This window comes from Pseudopodoces humilis, chromosome 2 (assembly GCF_049639895.1).
Source record: "Pseudopodoces humilis isolate 2021_Gansu_Grassland_sample_001 chromosome 2, ASM4963989v1, whole genome shotgun sequence".
NCBI lineage: Eukaryota > Metazoa > Chordata > Aves > Passeriformes > Paridae > Pseudopodoces > Pseudopodoces humilis.
This window is the reverse complement of record NC_142201.1, coordinates 89,464,912-89,490,391: the sequence shown is the minus strand read 5'-3', so window position 1 is coordinate 89,490,391 and position 25,480 is coordinate 89,464,912. Positions and strand designations below refer to the sequence as shown.

Genomic DNA, 25,480 nt, shown 5'->3' with positions numbered 1-25,480 from the left:
TGTTTGGGAGACCAGTAAATTGCTTCATCTTCAGGGACAAGGTGTCTTCTCATGAAGCAGGCAGCCATTTAGATAAAGAGAAAATTAATGAAATCATCTCCCATGGAGAATCAGAATGCAGGTCTCATTTTCTGGAGAGGTGATTACAAGTTGTGCTTCTCTATTCATGATTCTGTACCTTAATGTGAGGGTTATTCAGAAAATTGGTTATTGCTTTACCAACAGGAGTGTGTGTTAATGGTACTGAAGTTTAACAGTTGACTGCTACATTGCCAGTTTAATTCTGCACTGGTGGATGAGTTATTTTGTAGCAGAGATATAAATTACCAGTGTGTGAAATATAGATAAGGGCTGAATAACCAGAATGCAATGCTTTTTTTGGGACTTTAGGGAAGCTTTCACTTTTTTCTCTCTTTTTCGCTTGCCTTGTCTTTTTGTTTTTGTGAATGTACAAGACAGCTATAGAAATCTTGATAGATTTACAGGAGAGAAACAAAAAATTACTTGGCTGGAAGAAGTGTTATAATTAGAGACTTGAGGATCTCAGTCTGACTTAGTTTATGAAAAAGGAGAGGGAATGATGATTTAACTGCTTTCTACGTGTCCTTCCATAGGAATAAAATGGCTACTGAAAAGATTTTCTAAAGTAACAGAGAAATATATTAGTGGCTTGAAATTAAAGTCTGACAAATTGCCTTAATATTTTTAGCAATATGTGTTCTTAGTCTTTGAAACTAATTACCAAAAAAAGTCATAGGATCTTCATTCCTTGAAATCTTAAACATTATTGTCTTTCTGGCAGACAGGCTTTTATTAAATAGTATTGCATTCATTGAGGTAGTACAGGAGGTTGGACTAGACATTTTCATGCTCCAACAACCAAGAAAATTATCTTTTTTCCATTAACTATCAGAGAATTCTAGTTCTGAAAATTTAATTTCAGACAGAGGAATCTTTTTTGATAGTATTTTGTCTACTGGTTTTTTTGTTCTTATTGTTTTTAATGGTAATCCAGCAATTCTAGCATATTTGTAAAACTAGAGTTGGTAATAGAATAGGCCTAATTCTGAAAGGATGTTCTAGTAAGAGGTTTGGTTAGACCATCAGTAATTGATTACTTGTACCTTGAGATTACCTAGATATGCTGCACAGTGATCTGAAATAGATTCAGCACTAGAAGAAATGAGAGAGTCTTGGAAAATTAAGAATGAATCTGGTTCATGTTTCATAATCTGTCATGCAAAGATGTCAAAACATACTGAAATTAAGGCAGAACACTTTGATATGCAAAGTGCCTTAGTGCAGAGCTTGGAATTTGTGGTATTTTACTCAAACAAGGCTTAAAACAGAGAAGGAGCTGCCCTGGTTTTTGATTTTCCACCTGCATTTCTTACCAGGCCCTTGCTAAGTAAACAACTGCAGTCACTTTGCTCTTCACTATTTTCTTCATTTGAAGAATTTCTACTCTTCAGCAGAGCATTGAAACCAGGGTCCAGCTGTAGCATTTGCATTGTGCTCAAGGAACAGTATTCCTGGGGGTATCATTGCAAAAGAAATATGGCCAGAATCTGAGTATTCTGTATCCAAAGATAATGTTCGTCACAGGAATCAGGGTTTTAAAAACATTGGAATAGAGTGCATTAAAACTGTTGTCACGTGTCTGGATTCTGTTAGGTAAAGCAGGATGCATAATGCATTGGTCATCCACAGGTATGCATGTCTTGAAGTTCAAAGAAATTTAGGGTATTGTATTATTTTTAAAAAAACTCTTCCCAAACCCACAAAATAAACCAACAACAACAACAACAACAATACTTTCCCCTGAATCTCTAAGTATCAAAAAAGCTATTTTGCTCTTTCAGACACCAGAGACTATGGTAATAATGGGGCAGAGTAGCCAGAATAGAGGAAATACGAATTTTATCATTGCAAATTAATTTCTGGATCAACAAATATAGCAGGGACGTATTGTGTAATGTGTATATTGAGTGAACAGAAGAAGTGCTTGTACTTTGCAGATTAAATAAAATTGGTGCAGTAGTTGGAGCAGCAGATAAATTATCTGTACCCTCGTTGCAGAGATGTAATTCAGAAGAAATGAAGGAAAATTACGTTTACTGTCATGAGGTAGTAAAGGAAAAGAATATTTTTCACTTGTAACCCTTGATTTTAACATGGTGTAGGATTGTCAGTGCAAAAGTTAATCTTCCTTAAGCTGAGACACTTTTTATATTGTCTTTAATGTATTGACTTAGATGTGTTAATAAGTTTTAAATCAAAAATGTATGAAATATATAATATATAGTTATTAGGTAGATAAAGTCAGATACTTTAATTAATTTTCAATAAATATTATTGAATCTATCCTTTTTAAATGTCAGGGGGACCACTTAAATTTGACAGTATCACTACAATTTTACAGTACCATTAATAATAAATCTGACTGATGATTAGTGTGCAGTGAATATCAATGCTAAATGTCAGGCTAGGCTCTGGGAAATCTAAATGCCTGTGTGATTGGGATTTAAAATTGCATAATTAAAAAAAAAAACAACAACAACAAAAAAGTGTAATTTTGTTATGGGACCATGGAAATCACATTCAGCAACCATTTTTATCTTAGTAGTCAGGAAAATTCAGGTTTTAGTCCCTGAAAAAGCTTTGGTGTGGTGAGTTTGCAGTTCTCTTATTCCTAGCAAGATCAGTATAGGAAATGTTTGTTGATTAGGTAGAACTAGAGTTTCCTCTCCAGAGTGATTGCTTGAAACCAGACAAAACTGAAAGTAAGCCACAAGAAAAATGGGACACTAAATTGGATAGCAAAGGTCAATTTAGGAATTAACCAGTTTTAAGTATATAGAGCTGAACTCACTGGCAAAGCCAAACCTGAAAAGAAAGCTTACTGTGGGATGCAACAGCAGAGAACTTTTAGTGAGATTTTCATGTTCTTGTGGAAAAATGTGTACAGATATTCAGTGTCATGTTCTACATAATGATAGCTTAAGTTGCAGGACAGCAGCTGTTGTAGGTAGCCATCAGTTTCAAGCTCTGATGTCTGTCTTTGGCAGAGAGAAGCTGGGATGTAGCAAGAATAAACATTTGCCTTTAAACGTGGTCAGTTTGACATCATCCTTTTCACAGGCATTTCTTCTCTTTCCATTTACTTCCTAACCAGTTCAGTTTTCAAGTTACAAATGAGTACGAAGATGTAAAACATGTAAACTGTGTAACTTTACCCAATCTACAGCCTTACATTTTTATCACATATTAGGATGTGAGTATATCTCATATTTAAAAGAAATCCATCAACAAATTTGGACAAGAAAGCCTCCAAGCATTGTCAGTAGCTGTGAGTATATCTTGTCAATGCTTGTTCTAATAAATCATTATTCTCAGAAGACCTTGTACAACTCCTGCTTTATCTGTACAGACACTGGCATTTCCTTGGGCAAACCTAAATTCTAAATCTGTTTACCTACTTCTTGAAAATTCTGAATCCTTCCAAAGTATTAAAATTACAACATCAGAAGTCTCTGTTGAAGAAAACTGGGAGGTTGTTTAGGGTTTTTTGGTGTCCTCCCTCCCCCTCACATTTTCTGGAGAGTGTCAGAAAGTTAACTTTCTGTTTCTCTGCCATTCCTTATGACTTTCTGCTAGGAATGATCCCATTTCTCCACCTCTTGCAAGGACTAATCAATTACATCCTTCTTGCCTTGATATCTTCCCATTTACCCCTTCTTTTAAATATTTCTCTCCATCCCAGTATGTTTGTGTGTGTGTGCTTCTGTCTTTTCCAGTCTGATTTTTTTGCACTGATTTAGCAAATAAATTGTGGTCACACAAAGCATCCTTGAATAATTATATATTTGTTTGGAAAGCTGATAGACTCTTGAGCTTTTAGTATTGGAAAACTGCTTGTTTTGGTAAATTAAGTCAAAAAGAAATATGCAACAACCAAAAATGGGCAGTCCAGTGTCCAAATTTAGAATCACCCTACTGTTTTCCTAGACAGACATCTCAAGAAATGTAATATTTATGTGCACTGAAGTCAAATGGAGATAAATTACTCTCTTCCCCAGTCACTCCATATCAAACTTTTGTATTTATATTCATTTATCTATCTTAAAATTATTTTGGGTGGTAGTTTTTATGTTGAGCTTGGAAGAACAGTGCTTGGAAAAACCTAAACTTAACTTGGAAAAAGAAAACTTACTTTTTTTCCCATTTCAATTGGTAAATTTTCTTTAGTAAAAAAGCAAATCAGGACTATAGGAGTGCAGGAACGGTGACTATGCAAAGGTGATCTTTATATATCAAGTCTTGCAGACAACATAGAATTACTGAAATGTGACTTTTGTGATTATTGTTTGTGGAAGGGAAAAGAATAGATAATGCTTTTATGTTGCTGAATAGTCACTAATGTTTGTTAGGGTTTCACAAATCAAAGCAAACTATATCTCCATGTTTAGCTTCCCAAATATTTCTGTTTTGACTTTCACATTAGTGAAAATCAAAGGCTTTAACTAATTGGTCGTCTCCTTTTCTTATCCTAACTACAGTTTAAAGATAAACTTCAATATGGCCATATGAGTAATACATCCAACTGCTGAAAATCAATGTGGGAGAAGCTCATGCAATTGATGTGTGTGTATACCGTGAAGCTGGATTTCTCTCTGTTTAGCTCCGCATTTCTCCTCTCTTTTTCTCATGCCACATGTATGGTAGATTGCTCTGCAAGAGCTGTCTCTCCCTACATGAAACCTATCTTAATAATTAAAATTATAATGGGGACTTCTCCAGGAGGTAGAATGGATGACCTACAATGTATCTTGCTTCCTCTGTTCAGTTTGTTTCCCTGCACGTTTCCTACCTCACATCACACTGCAGAAACACAAATTAGATGGAGCTTAAGGCATTTTTCTCATTGTCTTGAGCAGAGAGCAGGCCCTGGTGGTGTGTCCATCATGTGTATCCTTCTGGGCTGGATCTGAGGCTGTTGCTGCAGGCCTGCTTCCTGATGTGAGATAACAAACCCAGCAGATCTTGCCAAAGATCATGGGAGTGGGAAAACTGAACTGATAACCATCCAGCCTTCACAGTCTTTACCAGGTCTCCTCATTCTGTAGAGAGGAATTTGGATTTTTTTGGGAGCCACCACCCCCAGCAGCACCATCATGGTGTCTCTTACCTGGGAGAGCCAGATGTACTTTAGCTGTAGCAGTGCTTCAGTTCTCTCCAAATCTGCAAGGAATAATCCCTCGAAGGGAGGCAGAGCTCTCAGTCTTTTTAATTAGAATTGCCAAGGAAATGTAGAAGTAGTTTTGATCCTTCTTGATTCTTGTCCAACAAGAATTGGGTTATTCTGAAATAATGCCATATTAGTATGGTAAGTTCTGAAACCATGTCCTGCTTCACTGAAACATGCAGATTTTCAGTAATTGGCATGAAAAAACTGGGATCCTGGGAGATTTGTGGTATGTCCTATTTTATTCCCAGTAGTAGTAAGTCTTTTCTTAAAATGGAAATTCTCTTTGGAACTTATTCAGTATTCACTAACTATATTTTCAAACCTCTACTCATGTTTTAACCCATGTTAACTAATGTGATTATAAATTTTAATTCAAATATAAATGCTTCTTACAGCTGTGTTCATCAAACATGAACATAGTTTGTATAACACAATCTACAAGTGTCTGTTTAGAGTGGCAAAATGGTAGTTCATACTCATTTACACCAAAAAGACTTCCTGAAATACATTTTAGCCAGCTGCTGGTTACCTGTTTCATTGAATAGAAGGTCTGATTAACTGTGGTCTATACTGTACTTTATTTCAAAATCAGATGGAATAATTATGTGGCTCAGGAGGGTTATAAAAGTGATAAATGTAGATATCATTTAAACTGTATCTTGGACTAGAAGAAAAAAAGGCACCTCTTCCATGTATCTCATTGCTGAAATCTTTTCTTAAAAATGACATGAGTGTTACAATAGTAGAAAATAAAACTATTTAAGGTTGACTGATAATTTGAAATGCCTTTCAACATAGGCATATTTATAGTGTCAATTATATGGAACTAAACCTAAGAATAAAACTTGCCAGATATTTCATTGAAATTTTGTCAAATGCTGAATTAAATATGCTTCAATTAAATTCGTACATTTTTCTAATTTTAGTAACTCAAATTTGAATAGCTTCATTGTCAGTTTTGGCTTTTATTCATGGCACGTGTTCCTGTGTGCTTTACACGACCATTCTTGCTTAACAAATGAAATTCTCAATTAACATCTTCCTTTATTAAGAGTCAAAAATAAATATATTGACTGGCAAAAGAGCTGAATATTAATATAGCCTAAATGGAATTTATAGAAATGTCATTTGTCTGTTTTTCTGGGACAGGAATGAAATTACTGCCTAGTAACATACTGAACTTCTTTTAATAAGTTTTTGAATGTGAAGTACTTTTCTGTGTTGTACCGGAGACCTCCTGAGATCATCCAGTGCTAAATAGATAATAACAGAGCTGAAGCAGTCAATGAATTTGAGGAATTGCTCATCAGCTGACTAACAAGCTGTGAGCAGTTTCCTGTGGAGTAATGGAATTATTTATTAATTTAGGCAGCACTGCTCTGTCTAAAAAAAACATGGTGTATGACCTCAGCATCTGTATTGTCTTGTGGTTGGATAAACACTGAAATTAAATTATTTCTATTGGCATATTGATGTTATGGGACACATTCCTTGGAATAGTGGAAATGTTCAAACACTCAAGCAAATGAATCTCTAAACTACTTACCAATTCTAAAGCCTGAGACAAGATCAGATGCTCTCTTTCCCAATGCATTGGTACCTGTGTGTTGGTGTAATTTTTTCTGACCAAAATGCCCTTGCATAATATATCTCCCAAGTATAACTGGATCTCTCAGTTAAACTAAAATGATCTGTGATGCATGGCAATTTTCTGATTTATTTCTGAATAAGACAAAAAAAATGCATCATCAAACCATCCACTTTTACTTTAGAGCCTCGGGGTTACATTTGTAAACTATTCCTTGCTGCTTATTCCAGTACAATCAGAAAATTTAACAGAATGATTATTTAATTTTATTTGTAAAGTTGAGTTCTGACAAGAAAATATGTCAGTGTACAATCAGTATACAAGCTCTGCTCATTATCTATTATTGCATAATCACCTCACTTTCATAACCTCTTAATGGTCTTGATAGCTAGTAGTCTCAAGATTTTCAGGGACTAAATTTCTTTTAATTAATTCTGGGATTATTTTGTTGTTATTTTAGCAGGTAATCATGAATTTAACTTTGAAGAAAAGAAGTTGCTTATAGAAAGCATTTATTTTGTGTTGAAAGGACTTTTTTGAATGCCTTATAAAGACGCACACAATTTTTCAGTGAAGTATAGAATTCTCTCACCTTTTCAGTAGAAACTTTTCAGTATTTCAGTTCAGTGTTGATTGATTGATAAAAGCAGTTTTGACAGGATCTTAGCACTAGGATGTTCTTATTGCAGGACAGAGCACAAAATTTCCCATAAAATTTTGTAATAAATATGTCATATATATGCTCCTGAATGCTCCTGCTTTGCCTTTGGAGTAACACAACAGTGTGCAAGGCAGGTTTAGTCTTAAAATTCCATAATTGCTCATGAAACACAGACCTAGAGCTGTGTGGGACTCATTGGTGTGATGTACCTGGCACAAAGAATTAGCCAGAAGTAACTGTGACAACTGTTAATTATTCTATCACCTTTGAACAATGGAGTTCTTCTTTTCTCTGTGTGTACTAGCCAAAACAGTGGAATGATTTCTTGTAAGAGGGAACATTATTTCATCATTTGCTCCCATCTCCTATAGACTACATAATTTACCATAGGAATTCATCACTTTGTTCCTAGTCTGGTTGTTGGGGCTGGAAGTAGTATTTGGGAAAACAAGCAGTCTTGCTTTTAAGATTTCCAGTAATGGCTAAGTGCTGTCTCTGTTTAAGATAGAAAGCACAATGTGTATCTCAAGCTCTGTCACTATATAGATGAAGGTTTAATGTATTATTTTACTTGTCTAACTTTTTCATAGCAACCCTGGGAAGAATTAATATTTGGAAAAATGTATTCTTATTTTTAGTTACATTTGCTTCAATAGGTCTTTTGACCTTTTCACAAAAGACTGATTATAAGATCACTTTTCAGTCTATCCTCTGTTGTCACCAGTTGTTCTTCATAATTGGCAGCTATGAAGAAAATCTGCACCTTGTAATCTCTGTTACTAATCACTAAAAATTCAACAAACATTAGAAAAAATCTCTGTTGAAGAACAAGATGAAAAATACTACGTTTTGACCTTATGTACAGTTTATATAGTCTTTCATTTTTGCTTGAAGAGCACAAACAAAAATTCCTTAAACTTTCTCTAAATATGTTATTAGTAAATTCATTGGCAGAAGCGTACAAAACCAGGGAAAACAAATACTAATACAACATTGGTGCTTTAGTTTTAAATGCACCAATGTGGTATTAGTTTAGTATGAAACCATTATAGATGGATGCATTTGTCATCAGTGACTGCACATGTGATAACCTGCGTCTGCCTGTGTGTGTTCTGGGTGTACAGACCCACATGGAGCAAATACTGTGTTAATTATTAATGCCTGAAGGCTGAGAAGGAAAGCAAATCAAAATGGCTGAGTTAAGGCTACCTGCTTGGTTTCTTTGGTAAGACAGAGTGTGTTAGACTACCATCTGCGCCCACTGCAAACAGATGGGCAGCAAATGGTATGATTTGCATAGTCCTCTTAAAAGGCAGCACATTGAATCAAATGCTGTGGTGTTATCAAATTTTTTATCTATATCTCTGTAGGTTGTTGCTCAGGATCTTGGTTATGTTCAACTAACTTTTCTGGCTTTGGAACACACAGCCCTCTCATTTGTGTCTGTTTAGTTTTCCATAACCTCCAGTGTGCATTAGGGGAAGAGTATTATTCTGTCCCAGCTTATTCCCTCTGTAGGTTTTTACTGGATAGGTTTGCAAACAGGCATGTTCCTCCTGTTCCCATATTTGTCATGCTTTTGACTGAACTGGTGTCTGCACTGGTAAATGGCTCTGAAACATTGGCCCCTGTGAATATAATTAATTATACTCTTCTCTCACTTCCATGGATTCCAGTTTTCATTCAGTGTTGCCTTTCTTGTTTTTATCTGTGTATGTCAGTGAGCTTGTTGAGGTTTATGACTGCCTGGGAAGAAAGAGGAAGCCCACTGTAAATGCAACCTTTTAATGTTGTTTTTTTTATTACTGCATGAAGTACAACCTCAAAATACAAATCTTTCAGTGTAGCTCACTGGCAATATGGAACTCTTACAGAATAACAGCTAAATTACTTATCTTCTGGGGATGAATTTAGCACTAGGTAGTTTCTGTTAATCATTGTATGTGTGTGTATGTGTGTGTATATATGCATATGCAAAAGGAAATTTAAAATTATTGATACTCCACAAATGGAATGGGAAATTATTCACCTACATGTGAGCTGGATAATCTTGAAGGTCCCTTCCAACCCAAGCCATTCTATGATTCTATGATTTTGTGTTATTTGTGAAACATTGCTAGAGTCAGTACCTCTGAGTAACTGCTTTTCACAATGTACTACTTCAAGTTTAGGGTTGATTGAGTTCAATCACATGTTGACTGCGTTTGTAATCTGTTTCTGGAACAGATAATTCTCAAAATGACAAAGACCTTGAAAGGCAGTCTTATTCAGAAGAAATTAAAATATGTAGCCCTATGAGTTTTGCTTATTCTCATGGTATCTGCAGATACTTTGGGAAATAAAATGGCTTCCAGTGTATAGAGTTATATGATTAAATACAAGCAATCTATGAGGTTTAACCTGGAAGAAATCAAAGATTTTCTAAAAGCAAATTTTTCAGCCAGTAAAGATAATAATGAATATTTAACTGTTCCTGATATTAACTCTTACATAATTCGTATGTATAAACAGAGAAATCTATGTCAAGAAAAGTAAACAAGATGAAGGTCAAAAGTAAACAAGATGAAGATAGACCAAAATCTCATGTTTATTGGTGTTAAAATGTTTGCATTTATGAAAGATTTCACATCCAGCATCCTAAGATAGCAGCCAAGTGCAGCAGTATTTCACCTTTTCATAGTGGAGAGAAAAAAGAGAGCTATTTATTTAACCAGCTGAATGAACTGCAGACAGAATGAAGCTCATTGTAAAACCAAACCTTCTATGCTCAAAACAAAACCCACAAAGATATTGTTTAATGAAGCAGCGCCCAATGAATCTACAGCAAATGGAAGGCCATAAAGGTAGGAATATGTTGTGTGTCCTTTGTAAGGAATTCAGTGAGCTCAGCTACAAGCAGTTGTCAGAATGGAGCTTCATAGCAGGCGCTCATTTTTTGAAGAGCAATGGAGAAGTCTCAAAAACCAAAACCAGTATGATTTCCCAATTTGTTATTTTAATAAACATGTGGTACATCTATTAAAAAACTGTATTGAATATAAGAAATTACAAAATGCAATCTGTGTTTTTAGATTGTATTAAAGAAACCATTACTAAGATGATGTGTGGCTTTGATTTTGAGACTTGAAAGAAGTTGTGCACACATTCTAGACTATCCCCCTGAAACTAGAGCCTTCTGATTGTTTAGAACATTGTTTATTTTCTTTGTGATTTCTTTTTGATTGTTTAGAATATTGTTCATTTTCTCTGTTCATCTTTCTTTTTCTTTTTTTAAAGAAGAAAGGGTGAGATGTCGTACTGAAAACTAAACCTTCTGATCTTGTTTTCATAGTTTTAGTTACTTTCCCAGGAATGCAACTATAAACATAAGTTGTTTATACATTCCTTCTAAGAAACGGCCTTTGATGGATGTTTTGCATGACCAGTGTGACTGGGAAGGTGGTAAGTTAATTATCCAATCCCTGGTCATTGCCGAGAATCTATAAATACTGGAGTCAGAAAATAAAGTTGCTTCTTTTCCTGTCATACCACTGAGACATGTTTGTGTGAATCATTCCGTGTCCTTTAGTGATACTAGACTATGTTTGAAAACACACAGGAGCTATTCAAAACTAAGAAAATTGGTGGTGACATGAAAGCAAAGGATCTCAAAGTATTTTGCTTTTATTTATGAAGAAGATGGATAAGATACAGCTTTCAAAGCAGGAAACTTCTGCTAATATGAAGGTATTTAATTTAGCATAAAAAGATGTAATGAGATGCAAAAGCTTGAAACTAAAGCTAAATGTATTGAGTCCACATATAGTATGACATTCTTAATAGTGAGGATAACAAACCACAGAAGCAATACACTTCAGAAATCAAAACATAGAATATCTCATGTAAAGAGAGAAAAAATCAGTTTGAACCCTAGTTTTTTACTTAGGACTTTGGCATTTATTTAGGACTTAGGGCTCTGGCATTAATTTCTACCAGAATATGCACTGTCCTTAGTAGACAGAAAATTAATGTATATGAGACTTGGAGAAACTCCATGAGGGAACTGTAAAAATATGTATTCCAGGAACTGAAAGTAGCTATGTACAAAACTGCAAATCTAGGTGCTAAAGGTGCTGTTTCCATAATCGTTATCTTTTGACAAGATCCATCCTGTGACACGGATACAGCTGACAAACCTTCTGGTTGGTTTAGTTGGTCAGTGTTGTGATTGAATTCTTTGATCATTGTAATACTTGATTATTTAGATAAATCTGTTGGTGCTTTTTAAACTGATAAATCACTCAATTCAGTGGAATAAGTCTTCTGCAAGAAAAAGCCACCCTATATTCAAGTTATAGCCTAAGTCAATGCTGCAGTTGGTTTATGTAATGGAGTAACACCAGCCCACAAGCATCTGCTCTTGAGGTGCTGTATAGTCCTACTCAAACATGTACCAGTCAGTACAGATCAGATGACAAGGACTCTGAGCAGCAATGCTGCTTTTGCAACACCCCACAATTCCCAAATGTTTTAAAGGAGAGGCTGTAAATGGAGATTTCCCATTTCGGTGTGTATCATTTTAATAAAATAGTAGATGTAAGACCATGGTTTCTGCTTAATAATTATAACCCTTTGCTGTAATGTTCATTTGTGTCCATAAATTGCTCTTAGTCATGGAAGAAGTTAGTTAAGTACTCAAAAAAAGTTAGAGCTGCTTATTTACATAGCTTGGTGTCATTTTCTTCTATGGAAGAGATTTGGTTATGAAAAAGGTGCCATATGTGATTTAGGAGTTTTTACTTGACGGGGGATATCTGCTAGCTGCCTTGGAAGGAGGTTCTTTATGACACTGTATCTTCACTTCCTTGCCCCTGCAAAGAGGAATGAATCAGACTGCAGTCCATGTTATTGCCAAAAGATTTCATCTCACGCTACTAAAGAGTCACTGTCTTGATGAAGGAAAACATGTCCTACCTCATCCCCTTCTGATCCTAAGAAGTTAAATACTTGCTGCAAGTGACACTGGTCTCAACTTCATGAGTCAATTCTGAAGTATCTGCACTTCTGGTTCTCAGTGAACACCAAAGACTTGCAAGTCTTTGGATTCCATTAGTACTAACCTCTGAGAAGAATGAGACACATCAGATGTGTGTGTATCACATAGTGAAAATGAGTCATGGAAGAAAAAAGCTGTGGGGTACTGTGGAAAGTGGTCAAAGATCATGCTATGAAAAGATTTGGTCACTGTTACCTCTCATCATGAATGTAATCATTCACTGGCAACTTTGATTTCCAGGACGTGAGAGTGTAAATTCTTGGTTACTAATGCATTATGCTGTCATGGAAGTCTGCATCTTGGAAGATGAATCCAAGTACTTAAAATTAGTCATCTTAGCAACCAATTTTTTCCCAAGTAATTATAAGCTTTGGAATATCAGAATGTTGAAACACTCAATGAAAGGTGTTGCATACAAGTGAATGAAGAGAAAAAAAATCCTGTTTCACTTTCACAGATCTTAAAACCAGGATTAAATGTAGTTTTCAGAAAGAATGCTTTTCTTTTAGAATGTTATTACTGTCATAGTTTTACTACTTGATGTACAAAATTCTAATTCTGCTTGTTTCACTCTATATCCCAAAAGACATCCAGACTTAGTTTTCATCTTCTTCCCTTTTATCTGTAAATTAGGATAATCTGACATGGCTTTGAAGGCCCCTGGGAGATCCAACATACTGATAAGAGAGAAGATAGTGACTAGCTTTTATTCTTGAAACCCATGGTGTCTACTTTGCAGTATTTATATGTATTGGTCCCACTTTTAATATCCTCAGAGATACTCCATTCTCCCTGATAGCAGAGTCATGATTTAATGAAAAAAAGTAAAAAGAATAAAGTCAATCCAAAGCCTGAACTGTAGGTATTTCTTCTGCTGTATATCCTGTTGTAATACACTGCTATGAAAAGATTTGATGAGGTAAGGTTGTACTTCTCCATGCTTGGCAGCAAAACACAGAATTTGCAGAAGATGGGCTCAAGTGCCAAGAACATGTGCCAAGTCATCATATCTCTTCAGCTCCTTCTGCTGGAGGGACCTCACTGCAGCTCCCAGAATGTTTGAAAACCACCAGCAGTCAGTGCTAATGCTGCTATTTAAGCATCAGTTCTCACTTCAGGGCAACTGGCCAGAATGAAGCAGACAGCACAATTTCTCTCTTATTTTAGTAATTTGTGAGTACTTTAGTAATTTGTATTTCAGGGTGAACACTGATGCATATAAATGTGAATTTTTGGAGAGTGCTTTATTTGTTTGGGATATGCTGAGTGAAATCATTTACTTTGTTAGGATGTTTCCTAGAAAACTGACTTAGTGTGATACTGATGCTGAAGGGTCGACAGACGCTTCATCAGGGCAATGCAGTTCTAGTTTTCGTTAAGGACAATCATTAAGTGGTGCCATGTATTTGTACTGAGTATTAAACTCAGGTTAAAAGGAAAGAACTTACCTGTTAAAAGTTCCAGTTAGCCTGAAATCCCAGGTGGGTTGGTTACTTGCTTGATTGGTTTTGGTACCTTTTCTCACGTCACAAGAAGTGGTTGTTAAATGTTAAAAAAAAAAGAGTGCCACAGAACAGTCATTCAGAATGGACCAGAGGATTACCATCAACTCTTAGAAAGTGCCTTGGACTACAATAGATCTTTATTGTCTATTTTGAATAGGTTGTTTAAAAGATTCAGGTTTTTTATTATTTTGTCAGTTATTATTGTATCCATGACTACAGTTTGGGAACAAGCAGCAAATGGAGTTACTTCTTTTGCCCTCCCTTGCTGTTCTGGAATGTAGTTACAGTGTTTTATACACAACTTTTCATCTCCATCTTACAAATAGAGAAATGAAGGCTCAGGTAAGAAAAAAAATTTTTTTCCCTTAAAGTTATCCAACAGACCAGTTGACAAAATCAAGAGTAGAGTTCAGGTCTCTCAAGGTTACTGGTACCCATTAAAGCTGCTTATTTAACAATTGAAAGAGCAATTGCTTAATACTTGGAACTTCTAAACCTCAAATTTGCTAATTAATGGATTATACTTTCTGGAGGCCAATATTGGAATGGTTTACTGTACATCTTTCTCCTGTGAAAGGGGAAGTAAAGATTCTGACATTTAACTGCAGCTAAAATAAGTGGGCTTCTTTTGGTCGGGATCTTACAATATGCTAATATGATTATATATTACAAGTAGATCAAGCTCTATGTTGTAAAATATTGTTTCCAATAATAATCCTGATATTTTGAATATGTGGTGTTTTCATATGGTTGCTAATAATATATTTTGTATTTCTCCTTTTGTTTTACTTGTGATCTTCAGTAATTTTCTAGAAAAACAGTTTCTTGCTAGAGTCTCTGACTCAGATGGGAATGACCATCATCCTCTAAGTTAGGGAGATGACAATTTAGCATGCACAGAAAAAGACATGAAGACAATGGATAAAGATCTATATTCATTATATGGCCAGTCTTGATAAGTTCCAAAATCTGTTACATTCATGTGTTATATAAACCAATAATGTATAAAAATAAATTAAAGATGCATCTGCTGAATTTATGTGTTAATTCATGTACTTTGTTTCACAGGAAAAAAAAATGGGCAAGAACAGAATACTCACAGTTGCATGTTTCAGGCTGCTGATGTTGGTACTTTAATTAGAATAGTGGAATGTCAGCATGAATTCTTTTGTTTTACAGAAAGCAAGAAGAATTGAGGTTAATTAAAGGTTAATTAGAGTTTAATTGGTAGTTCTTTCTTTCCCTCTTTACTTCTGGTGATAACAGTAATGTTAGAATCCTTGACTTTGATGGCAACAGATTGGGCAGGCCTGGTGTTGATTGCTACTGCCAGCATGAAAGTGGTGCTGCAGTTCTGCAGCTCCAGTTCTTAATCAATGAGGTAAGGACATATTTACTCAGATTCTTCTGTATACATTTAGTTGCATAAGTCAATTCATGTTATTGTAATTGAGTGATATAACTTCTCCCACTGACAAATTGTGCCAAGAAGTAAGTGGTGTACATCCAGAGGACATTCAACATACAGCCTTTTAGAAGAATATTTATGGTACTGCACTCAGGGAAAAGCATTGCTTTCCTATACATCAGTTTAAAATACCTAACAAAAGGCAGTAAATACATGAATGTGTGTAAAATGATGTAAAACCCATTAAGTTACTAAATATGATGCACAGTCCTGGTTCAAATAGAAATTAATAAATGAGCTAAATCTTTCTGTCAAAATATATTGATAATTATTGGCTGAAAACTCAATATTTGAGGATATGGTATTGCATGAAGCAATGCAAAGCAATTGCAGGGATTGTTAATCAAGCCATCATGCTTAGTCTTTGTAAATGGTTTGTCAAAATCAAATTTAGACAACATGAAGAAACAGTACCAGATTATAGCTTGGTCTGTGCAGAAGGTTGTGAAGATGGGAATAGGCAAGAAGACTTTCTGGTGAATACAAATCAGAGGGGACTTTTTTTTAAGACCTTAGAAGTTGGCCAAATCTTAGTTCAGTTTTGATTAATTTTCTCCCATGACATAAGGAAAAACTTCTGACAGTTTCAAGTCCTCTTTGTAAATGGGAAGATCTTAGAACTTCACAGGGGAAGAGTTTTAGTTTTATGACTTTTTTAAACCTGAAAAATATTTATTTTTTCCTACATCTATTTGGAAAAAGTAACTGAACCACAGACACTGAGGAGGCAGGACTGAAGCTTTAGAAACAGAATGGTGAAATTCTTAAGAGGAATGCAGGGATGAGAACAGGAAGGACAAAGTTTGAATCAATATTTTCTTTTCATGGATGACCAGCAAACCCCCTAATACATGGGATTAATTTGGTTGCTGTGGTGGACAGTCTTTCTGACTCTTTGGGAGATGAGAATTAAAGCATGGATTATACTGTATTAGAGAAGTCTCACCCCTGTAAATTTCATTTGCATAGGTCAGTGTTGAAAAGAACATTTGCTAGGATTAGAGAAGATTGTCAGTCAGTCATAGATAGCAGGAACTAATCTTTCCAGTTATATCTTTGCCCTTCCTCAGTAAAAAGCATTGCCTTGTGTTTGGGCAATCTGTTCCTCTCTGCAATGGTATTACACAAGGCTAGATCTGTGCCTGGCCTGATCTGAGGTGTAAGTATACTAAACCACTGCTGGAGTAGTAGGGAGCTTCCCCTGCAGGTAATTCTCACATGTCATCAATGTTCTGTGGTGAGGAGAAAGGAAGTCAAAAGCAGGTAGAAGTTGACTCCAAGCTTCTCAGTCAGATAAAGGCCTGGGTTTTGAAAGATGACCATTTTTGGGACGCCACAAGCAGAACCAGAGTATTTCTGATCTGTGCTAAAGACTCTGTCCTTCTGTCTACATCTCTTAGTTCTTCCTACGTCCTGTCCTCTTGCTACCTGTCCCTGCTTTCTTATCTGCACCCTCTTTTCACAGTTCCAGTTTTGAATTTTCATCTTGCCTTGATATGACCACTAAGCTGTGCTTGGCACTGTCATGTGTGTGCCCATGCATGACCAATCCCTTTATCCTTCAGTTACATCCTATACACTCACTTTTTTCAGTAAGGTTTTTCCATTTTGTTAATCTTTCTGTGTATGTGGAAAGTCTTGAGAGTTGGCTTGTGTAATCTTGGTACAAAGTTTTAATTTGAGTTTTAAATTGATGGAGTTGTAATTTAACTTTGGCTGATCTTGTACTAATTTAAAATGTTTACATTAACAGATCGATTCAATTGTGTATTATTTATGGTAGAGTATTTTTGTTCTAGAAAAAAGGAATGATTTTTCATAAACTCAGTTTTACAGATAGATCTTTAGCAGTGAGGATCATGTAAGAATAAGACAGAATCTGCAGAAAAATAATGTGTTGCTTTATTTTGTGTCTGCTCTAGGGTGCTTTGGTCAGTGCGTGTGCAGATGATGCCCTTCATTTGTGGAACCTCCGACAGAAACGACCGGCTATTCTACATTCTCTGAAATTTAACAGAGAAAGGTAAGACTATATGACACAAAATAAAGATCTCATTACAAAAATAACACTTCCTGGATTTCTTATCATACATTTTGCCTTTCTACAGGTGGATATAGATTTGCCTTGAATATTTTTCTTTCAGGTTTGTTTCTATGGAGCAAAAACTTCACTTTCTCTTTCTGCAGCTTTCTTGGAACTAGAAAAATCTGGCCTTCTTTTTGCCAAAATGTTCCTCATTTTACTTCTATTTTCATGAACTGCTGTGAACAGTAATTTGTTTTTTTCTTCAAACTGGACACAAGCACTCACTTTTGGCTGAACTGTTGTTTAGTAATAGACAGAGTACTTCAGCTAGCTGTATGAGGGTAATAATTATTTTCTTTACCTTGAAATATTTTTGTTTTTGTAAAATACTGGAAGTTTAGCAGAAATAGGTTGTGAATTTGGGAAACTCTGGTAAGTGTCCAATAAATCAGAGTGTTTTTCTAAATTTTACTTTAACAGTACCTAATTGTAGAAATCCTTACTGAAAATAGATTAATTGAGTGGTTGTAATTTTCAAACTCCAACAGGAGCTGAGCACTTCAATCTGTATTTAGTCATCCAAGTAAAACGTGATGTTACGGAACTTCAGTGCCGCATGTCTATTAATAGTGAGAAAAAGTTCCAAGTTTCTATTAAGGAATTAGGACAGTAGTTAGGAGACCAAGATTCAGTGCATAAATGCAGCAGTTGTTTTTAACTGGAAGTTTAACTTGTATTTTCATTCTCTTAGTATATGCATTCAGTGTTTAAGGGGCAGCAACTTTTTTTGATATCTATATATTTTCTTGTGCAGTGGGGAAAGATATCAGTCCTTCACCAGAGCTGTGAACAGACTCATCAAATCTTTAGCTGCAGAAAATCTGAAAATTATTATGGAAATACATTTTTCTTTGTTGTTTATTATCCAGATAGAAATCATATTTGCACTAAAATATCACTGAGGTGCGTGATTTGTAGTGGGAAGTACTGTGTAATAATTTAGGAAATACACAGCCTAATTCCAATGAGTTTATAACCTATAACAAAAGTGTATTAAGTGGTTTGGGACTGCATGAGGGAAGAGGAAAATGAAAACTTATGTGTGCATTTTTAGCTGCTTCTGGACAGAAAGTTATCATTTTACTTATGGCAAAATGTTTGAATCTTGCTTTTCTCATCAGGTAGGTGCATTATTCACAATTTGTCATTGCTAAACCTAAATATCATAGCAGTTATTCCAGTACATCTTGGTCGAGCTCTCCTTGCTAGCAATCTGACACACAACCTAACCAATCCCTGCTTGTAAGAATGCAGCCTCTGATCATCTCTGCCTTCTCTTCAGGGATATTAACCTGTTATCTCGGTCATTAATTTGTCAGCATTTCTTGCTAAGAGAAAGTCACACACATTTGTGCTTTGCTAAGAGCAAAACATTTATCATCACACTTGCCTAATTTTCTCTTTCGTCTGACACCCTAAAATATAGGGCAAAATATTTGCAAGCAAGTTGTTTAGAATACTGGAAAACTTTGCTTAAAACTAAATTTTCTCTAATGACATTTTTGAACTGAGGTGCAAGTAGGATCTGAGAATTAAAGTTATTTGTAACTAATGCAGAGCTAACTATACTGCCTTTTATCAAAATCTAGTAAGTTGTGAGTAAAAAAATACTGTTCTTTTATGTGTATTGTGTGTAACTGGTTCAATGCTGACATTTAAATAATTTTATTAGCACATCAAAGGCTATGAGGCAAATATCAGTAAGTCCAGTAAGTCCAGTTCTAAATTAAAAGACAGTTTTCCATAAATATGAAGAAATAACATTGCAGGCAGTTCATTTCTTCTCAGGGTTCTCTAGCAAAGCCCTAAGGTTCTGATTATTTTTTTTTTATTATTCAAGCACTTGGCTTCAGAATTAAATCTCTTCATTTTTACTATATTTTCTTTTTATTTTAATCCACATAAATTTATTTTAAATCATTTAGCTTTCAATTTTCTAAGCTCAATTACACATTTAGTATGTAAAATTCAACATAAGCCTCTGGGCAAGTAGCAAAAAAAGTAAGGCTAAAGCTCTAATTAACCCTCTCCATCTGGAATGTTTATATGCCTACAGTGCTAAGTCTAAAAGAGAACTTTCATTTTTTCTGAATACATTTTTTGTGTTAAGAGAACCAAAGCTCTAAATTATGTGATGGTCAGAGAATAGTGAATGAAATAATGGTTGCCTTAGCTATATGAAATCAATGACAAAATGGATGTAAGGGGAACTTGAGAAGATGATAAAGTGATAAGATCAGAATTGATTTTCTTAAAGAAATTAAAAGATCTGTCTTCCAAAAAGTAATGTTTTCCTCACTGTGGGAATAGTTAAAAATATTTTATTTTCATCCTCCCCTCTCCTCTTGCAGGGTTGGGGTTAAGAGAAGGCAAGATTCATATTGAATTGAGATTCTTCTGTCTTAAGTTTGTGAACCAGTGAACAAGCTGATTTTAAAATGTTTCTTAAATGGGGAGAAATGCCTGTTGACAGAATATAGGTTTAAAATATTGATGCATGTTTTCAGAAAATAGTACGGTATTGAAAGATGCCATATAGGGAAGTGTTTTGAAAGTCAGAGGCTAGTTCTTCTAAGATTATTTCTAATATAACTTAATTTTAGATTTAGGTAGCTTTCACAGAGACAAACACATAATTGTTCAAATGCATTTTATCGATGAAAATGGAACATCTGAATCCTTTCCATTTTTCTATTTGCATGTGTCTCTTCAGGATTTTTAAAAAAAATTGTTTTATTTATCCAGTATGTTTGTCTCCTTGTTACACTGGTTTAGTTTTTTTTTTTTAACAAATGGCAGGTTTACCTCATAAAGTAATGCAATATAATGTACTTATCTGCTTGTGATGATGATGATGATTTTATTATTTAAAATGCTTGTTTTATTTGACTTTGTTTAATTAACTTTCGTGTAGAATCAGTTTATTCTGAATTTTTGTGGTATTTGGTGCATGAACCATAGAGCAGGTAGTTTCTGTTAGACAGATGAATGTTACTTAAATCTTTGCCTATTACTCACAATGCAGCAGTCATCATGTAGTTGAACTATTAAATTTGAAATTTTCTTCTGCTTCTTGACATTTAAGACTTCAGGATAATGGACTAAAATCTGCTCTTTAGCAGGGTTTCTGTATAGGTTTCTGCAATTACTAGAGTCAAGTTTCCCCAAGTCCATGCATACATATATCCCCTCTTTCCCTCCCACAAAAGTAAAAAATGTTTGTTCTTTTCTTTGGATGTTGGTAAAAACATAGTTGTAAAGAGGAAAGAACACTTCAATGCAGTAGTCTTTGAATATGTAAGATTCAGTATTAAGACACTGAATGGTTTATGAATAATTATTCACTAACAAAGTGCACCTTTATAGCCATTAAATCAGAGTTTGCAGCCTCTCCAGATTTAGTTTTTTCTTCTTCTGACCTACTGTTAAACTAATGATGATGCAGCACTAGCAATAATAATTTATCATTCACTGTTCCTTTACTAAGTGTCTCTTTGGAGCAAGTTTAGAAGGAACACTAAAGAGATTTAATGGCAGACAGATATTTTCTGTTGTATGGTGTAATGCTCTGGACTTTTTTGGACTTAAGCAAATTATACGCTTTTGCCAAAAAGTATATATTTATTTTATATGAAGTCATCATCTTAGATTTCTATTACTATAATTGGAATGTAATACAATACACTAAGAACTTTCAAGAAAATACAAATGTAAGCAATGTGTTTCAGTGCTTGGCTCCATACCGGGAGCTGTAATGATAAGACAGTTACTCAAAGACACATTTGACAGTAGCATATGGTTCATAATATATGATTTATGGTTTCTTTTACAAATAGTGCAGACAGGTAAAACATTTTAAACTCTGTAAATATTCTATAAGAATTACCTCAATGTTTTTGAAGGTCAAAACTGTGGACACCTTCCATATGTTAGTACCTCTTTTTCCTTCCTTGATGTCATAGGAGATGCCAGATTGACCTTCAGTAGGCTTTTTAAGCAAAAGAAATAACTCAGCTACTGGAACTAGACACCATCTCTATCTGCTACAAAGAACATTAGGATTAAGCAAAACCACTGGGAACTATTATAGGTCTTCATTATTTTAAATATAATCAGAGCAGACTTCAGCAAGTACAGCTTTAAATATACAACAGCTTTATAGATTTCCTTTTAATATAAGTGCAGCGGGGGTAGGAAAAGGATTGTAGTGTGAAATCCAGGTCCTATAAGCCAGCAGGCACTCATTTCACTTATTGACACAGTTCATCTCCTGTCATTCCAAAGCTGAGCTGTTTCAGTTGTGTTGACTGGCACGGGGAAGAGCCTTCCTTTCTTCTTTTAGCCATTGCTGACTGGTGTGTGACAAATGAGCCAATAGTGCTGCAGCAGCTTACCCAGTGACTTACAGCAGCACACATGAGCACAGTGTGACAGTGTTGGGTCTTTAAATCCATCTGCATGCACTCTGCACCAATGCCATGACAAAGCCACAAGTGCCCTTGTGAGGGGAATCACCAGGTGACACAATCACTGTACAACTGGCTTTGAGACTCCTAACACTTTCTTCAGTGTTAAGGGTATGCTGGAACAGAGCAAGAGGAGCCTTTTAAGTTGGAGACTTTTAGAGCAGTTCTGTTAACTGTAACTCACTATTGTAACTCACTATAATTTGACTCCTACAGTTGAGTTCTTGCAGTATTTGAACAAGATGATTGAGAGCATTACTCCAAATGCTCTGAAACAAATTAAAACAAACCAAACCCAAAACAAAAAAATGGATGTTTTTGAATAAAGTAACTTTTCTTAAGTCTATATTCCTTCCTGACAGTAGCTGAATGTTACTGTATGTTTGCAGGATTTTGTGTCCTGTTTTAAGAGCATTCTCTCTTTTGCAGATAAACTTCATCAAAATGACAGCAAGAGGCCATTGAGTGAATACTGGTGACTGGCTGTGCAGTCGCAGCACTACCTGTGTCTGTTCATTTGTATTAGGGAACTTGTGGCTTAGTTAAAGTAGATTCTCTGTCTCACTTCCTGTTCAAGGAACTGGATTCTTGTGATAGCTTCCCTGCTAATAAATGAACCTCCTGGTTAATAGTGTGTTGCTGCAAACTCTGTTTATGCACTTGCAATTTAATCAGAGCTCTTTCATCAAGCAAGGTTCATAAGCTCATCCTGGGAAGTGTCATGCAGCCTAGCTGAAATGAAGACTGTCTTGGTTATAAAAAGAAATCAAGCTAAAGTATTTTGGGGTTTCTTTGTCTTCAGCACAGGTTAGCTAAACAATCAACAAAGAGCAAAAATGCAAAACACAGATTTGCCCATTGATACCAAGAATCAACTGGTTTGATTTGATAGATTTCTAAGACTGCAATCTACTGAAATAGAATGAAAATTCATATTATCCTTAAAATTTTCTTTTTGGTAGACATGTGAGCCTTCTAGTGGAGTGGAGCTGAAGGGACCTCCTGAGACTGGTTCCCTCAGTTGCACACCAGAGAACTCATATACCTTCCTTTCTTAAACAAACAAGCTGATGATGTTTTGCATTAAGGATTGCTGGTCCCTTATGATCCCACTAAGAAGGGCACTCAAGGCCCTGTAAGTTAGCATCCAAAGTGCAATTTATTAGAACTAGCACTACAAAGAACGGCAGAAAAGCACAGGGAATCTTGCAACCCTGTGGATGCTGAGAGCCCTGAGTTGGGCATCATCACACAGGCCTTCAGTCAGCAGGTAACCTGTCCATAGAAAGCATCACCCCATTTTTGTCATCCAAGTGATCATAGGATTCTCTTTTAAGGAGACAGCTGTATGCATTATTCCTGTTATCAAACAGAAAGGTCATTAACAGTAAAACTTCCTTCTGCACTGTTGGTGCAACCACCAAGTGGGAGCTGCCTGCAGGCTTGTCAGTGACAACAAGCTGGCTGTGTTTATCCAGCTTCCAAGGGGTACATGCAGCTCCACACAGCCTGGAGACGGTGCTGCACATGCGGCCCCTGGCGCCTGCTTGGTGTCACTCGTGTGTGGATCACCACACTCCTCCACATGCAACAGTGCCCCACCCAGGGCCTTACACTGTTATGTAACTGCTCAAGCTGAAATCCACTCTTTGCTCTTCAGGAAAATTGTTCCATGTCAGCTTCAGTCTTCTGATGGAAATAAACCTTCCGGCTTCAAGACTGAACATATTTTTATGGCTTTAATTCCCATTTGATATGATACTCTGCTATCCACGTTGTCATGCATTTTAAATATTTCGCCTTTCCTTTACAGATAAACAGCTCATTCATACACATTCACAACCTGGGTTTTTGATTTGTGGGGTTTTTTTCACTATTTTGTCTTCATTACCTTTTCTTTTCTTTGGGCCTTTTTCCTCATATCAGTTCTCTCTGAGCTGATGTTTCATTAAGGAAACACATTCTAGATAGGGTCCCATCTGTGCTGTGGCCCTTGACAGTACCATTTTAATTTGTAATCTCTGCAGCAATATGTTTACTGATGCATGCAAAAATGGCATCTTCCTTTTATGTGGCTTCATCTTACCAGTGTTTCTGGTCTTGCTGTGATTGACTAATACACCCATTACATGTCTTCCCTGATGTATATCTAGCTGGCAGGGAATGTGCTGCTTTTCAGGGCGAGCCTTTAATAGTGGAAGCAAAGCAAGACAAGTAAAATTGAAATGATCTTTTTCCATCACTTCTGTATCACAAACTCTAACCCTAAAGTGCAAGTTCTTTGAAGTCTGAGGCTGTGCCCTTGGATTTTAAATTTAATTCCATTTCTTGTACTTCACTCATGCAGATTTTCCTTCCTCTGTAATATTGTGTCCCTAAGAGGTTTCATTAGTATTAGTACCAAGATCACTTGTGAAATTACAACACCTTTAAAACTAATTCTTGAGAATCTCTCAAATATCCAATAAAAAATTTCCTTTGTCAGTGAAATCAAGCATAAAATACACATTAAAAATAGAATTTTATAGTGATGTTTTTAATAAGTGCTGTATTGAGCATATTGACATATGCTGTGTTTCCTATAATTGGGATATTCTGGAATAGCCTACCTTTGGTCAACCTACCATCCATATTTTACTATAACTATCAAAGTTTTTCCTTTTGAAGGACAAAACATTTTGAAGGACTCCAAACCTTGGTTAGTTGTATTTTTACATCAGAGATAACAACGTGGCTTTATTTTATCAGGTTTAGTTTTTTTATGCTTACCATCTTCAGTGGGATTTGTAATGCAATCTGAGAGTTGGTGCCACTGCAGAAAAAGTGCTGCAACAGCTTAAGATGGCTATTCTAAAACCAGTTTGGTTTCTTTATGCTTAAATTACATGAGGGTAAATGTTACTCTAAACTAAGATCACAGAAGTCCTGGTCATACTTTTCATTCTAGAATATTAGAAGGATCTCTGTTTATATCCAGTTCCAAACTTGGATTTAAGAATCTCTGTTCTTTCTAAATGGTGGCTTTTACAGTCTTTCCCTAAAGTAATTTTTAGTCCATCAAGATTCTGCCAGTATTATTATTGTCAGTTTCATTTCAATTTAAAAAGTCCTTAAATACATTATTCCACAGTATCTGCTTTTATAGGTGTTTGTTAAGCAACTTCTCTGAGGGCAAAAATGCCTAATATGTTGCATCTGGGTTACTCTTAGAGCTAGCAGCTGTCTTTGATAGCAGAAGGGCAAGAAAGATGCCTTGGAGCCAATCACTTAACATGTGCACACATGAAACCATCATGGCCCATAGAGCTGCTGGAGAAAAATGTGTAGCTGGCACAATTACCTGAGAACTTAACAACAGTACAGGTCCCTCTGACCTGAGAAATCCCACTTTTCCTGTCTGCGTCTTTCCTTGGGTCTTTCCAG

At 35.6% G+C, this 25,480-nt stretch overlaps 1 protein-coding gene across 4 annotated transcripts in view; it reads left to right on the top strand.

Annotated features, from left to right (window-relative positions):
• The window catches only part of STXBP5L (syntaxin binding protein 5L), a 184,634-nt gene that overhangs the window by 53,815 nt on the left and 105,339 nt on the right, over positions 1 to 25,480 (top strand). For all 4 annotated transcript variants that reach the window (XM_088051631.1, XM_014253302.2, XM_088051630.1 and 1 more), the window contains exons 3-4: positions 15,337 to 15,418; positions 17,428 to 17,528. In XM_088051631.1, the coding sequence (XP_087907757.1) occupies positions 15,337 to 15,418; positions 17,428 to 17,528 (183 nt within the window). The remainder of the gene's footprint in view (positions 1 to 15,336; positions 15,419 to 17,427; positions 17,529 to 25,480) is intronic.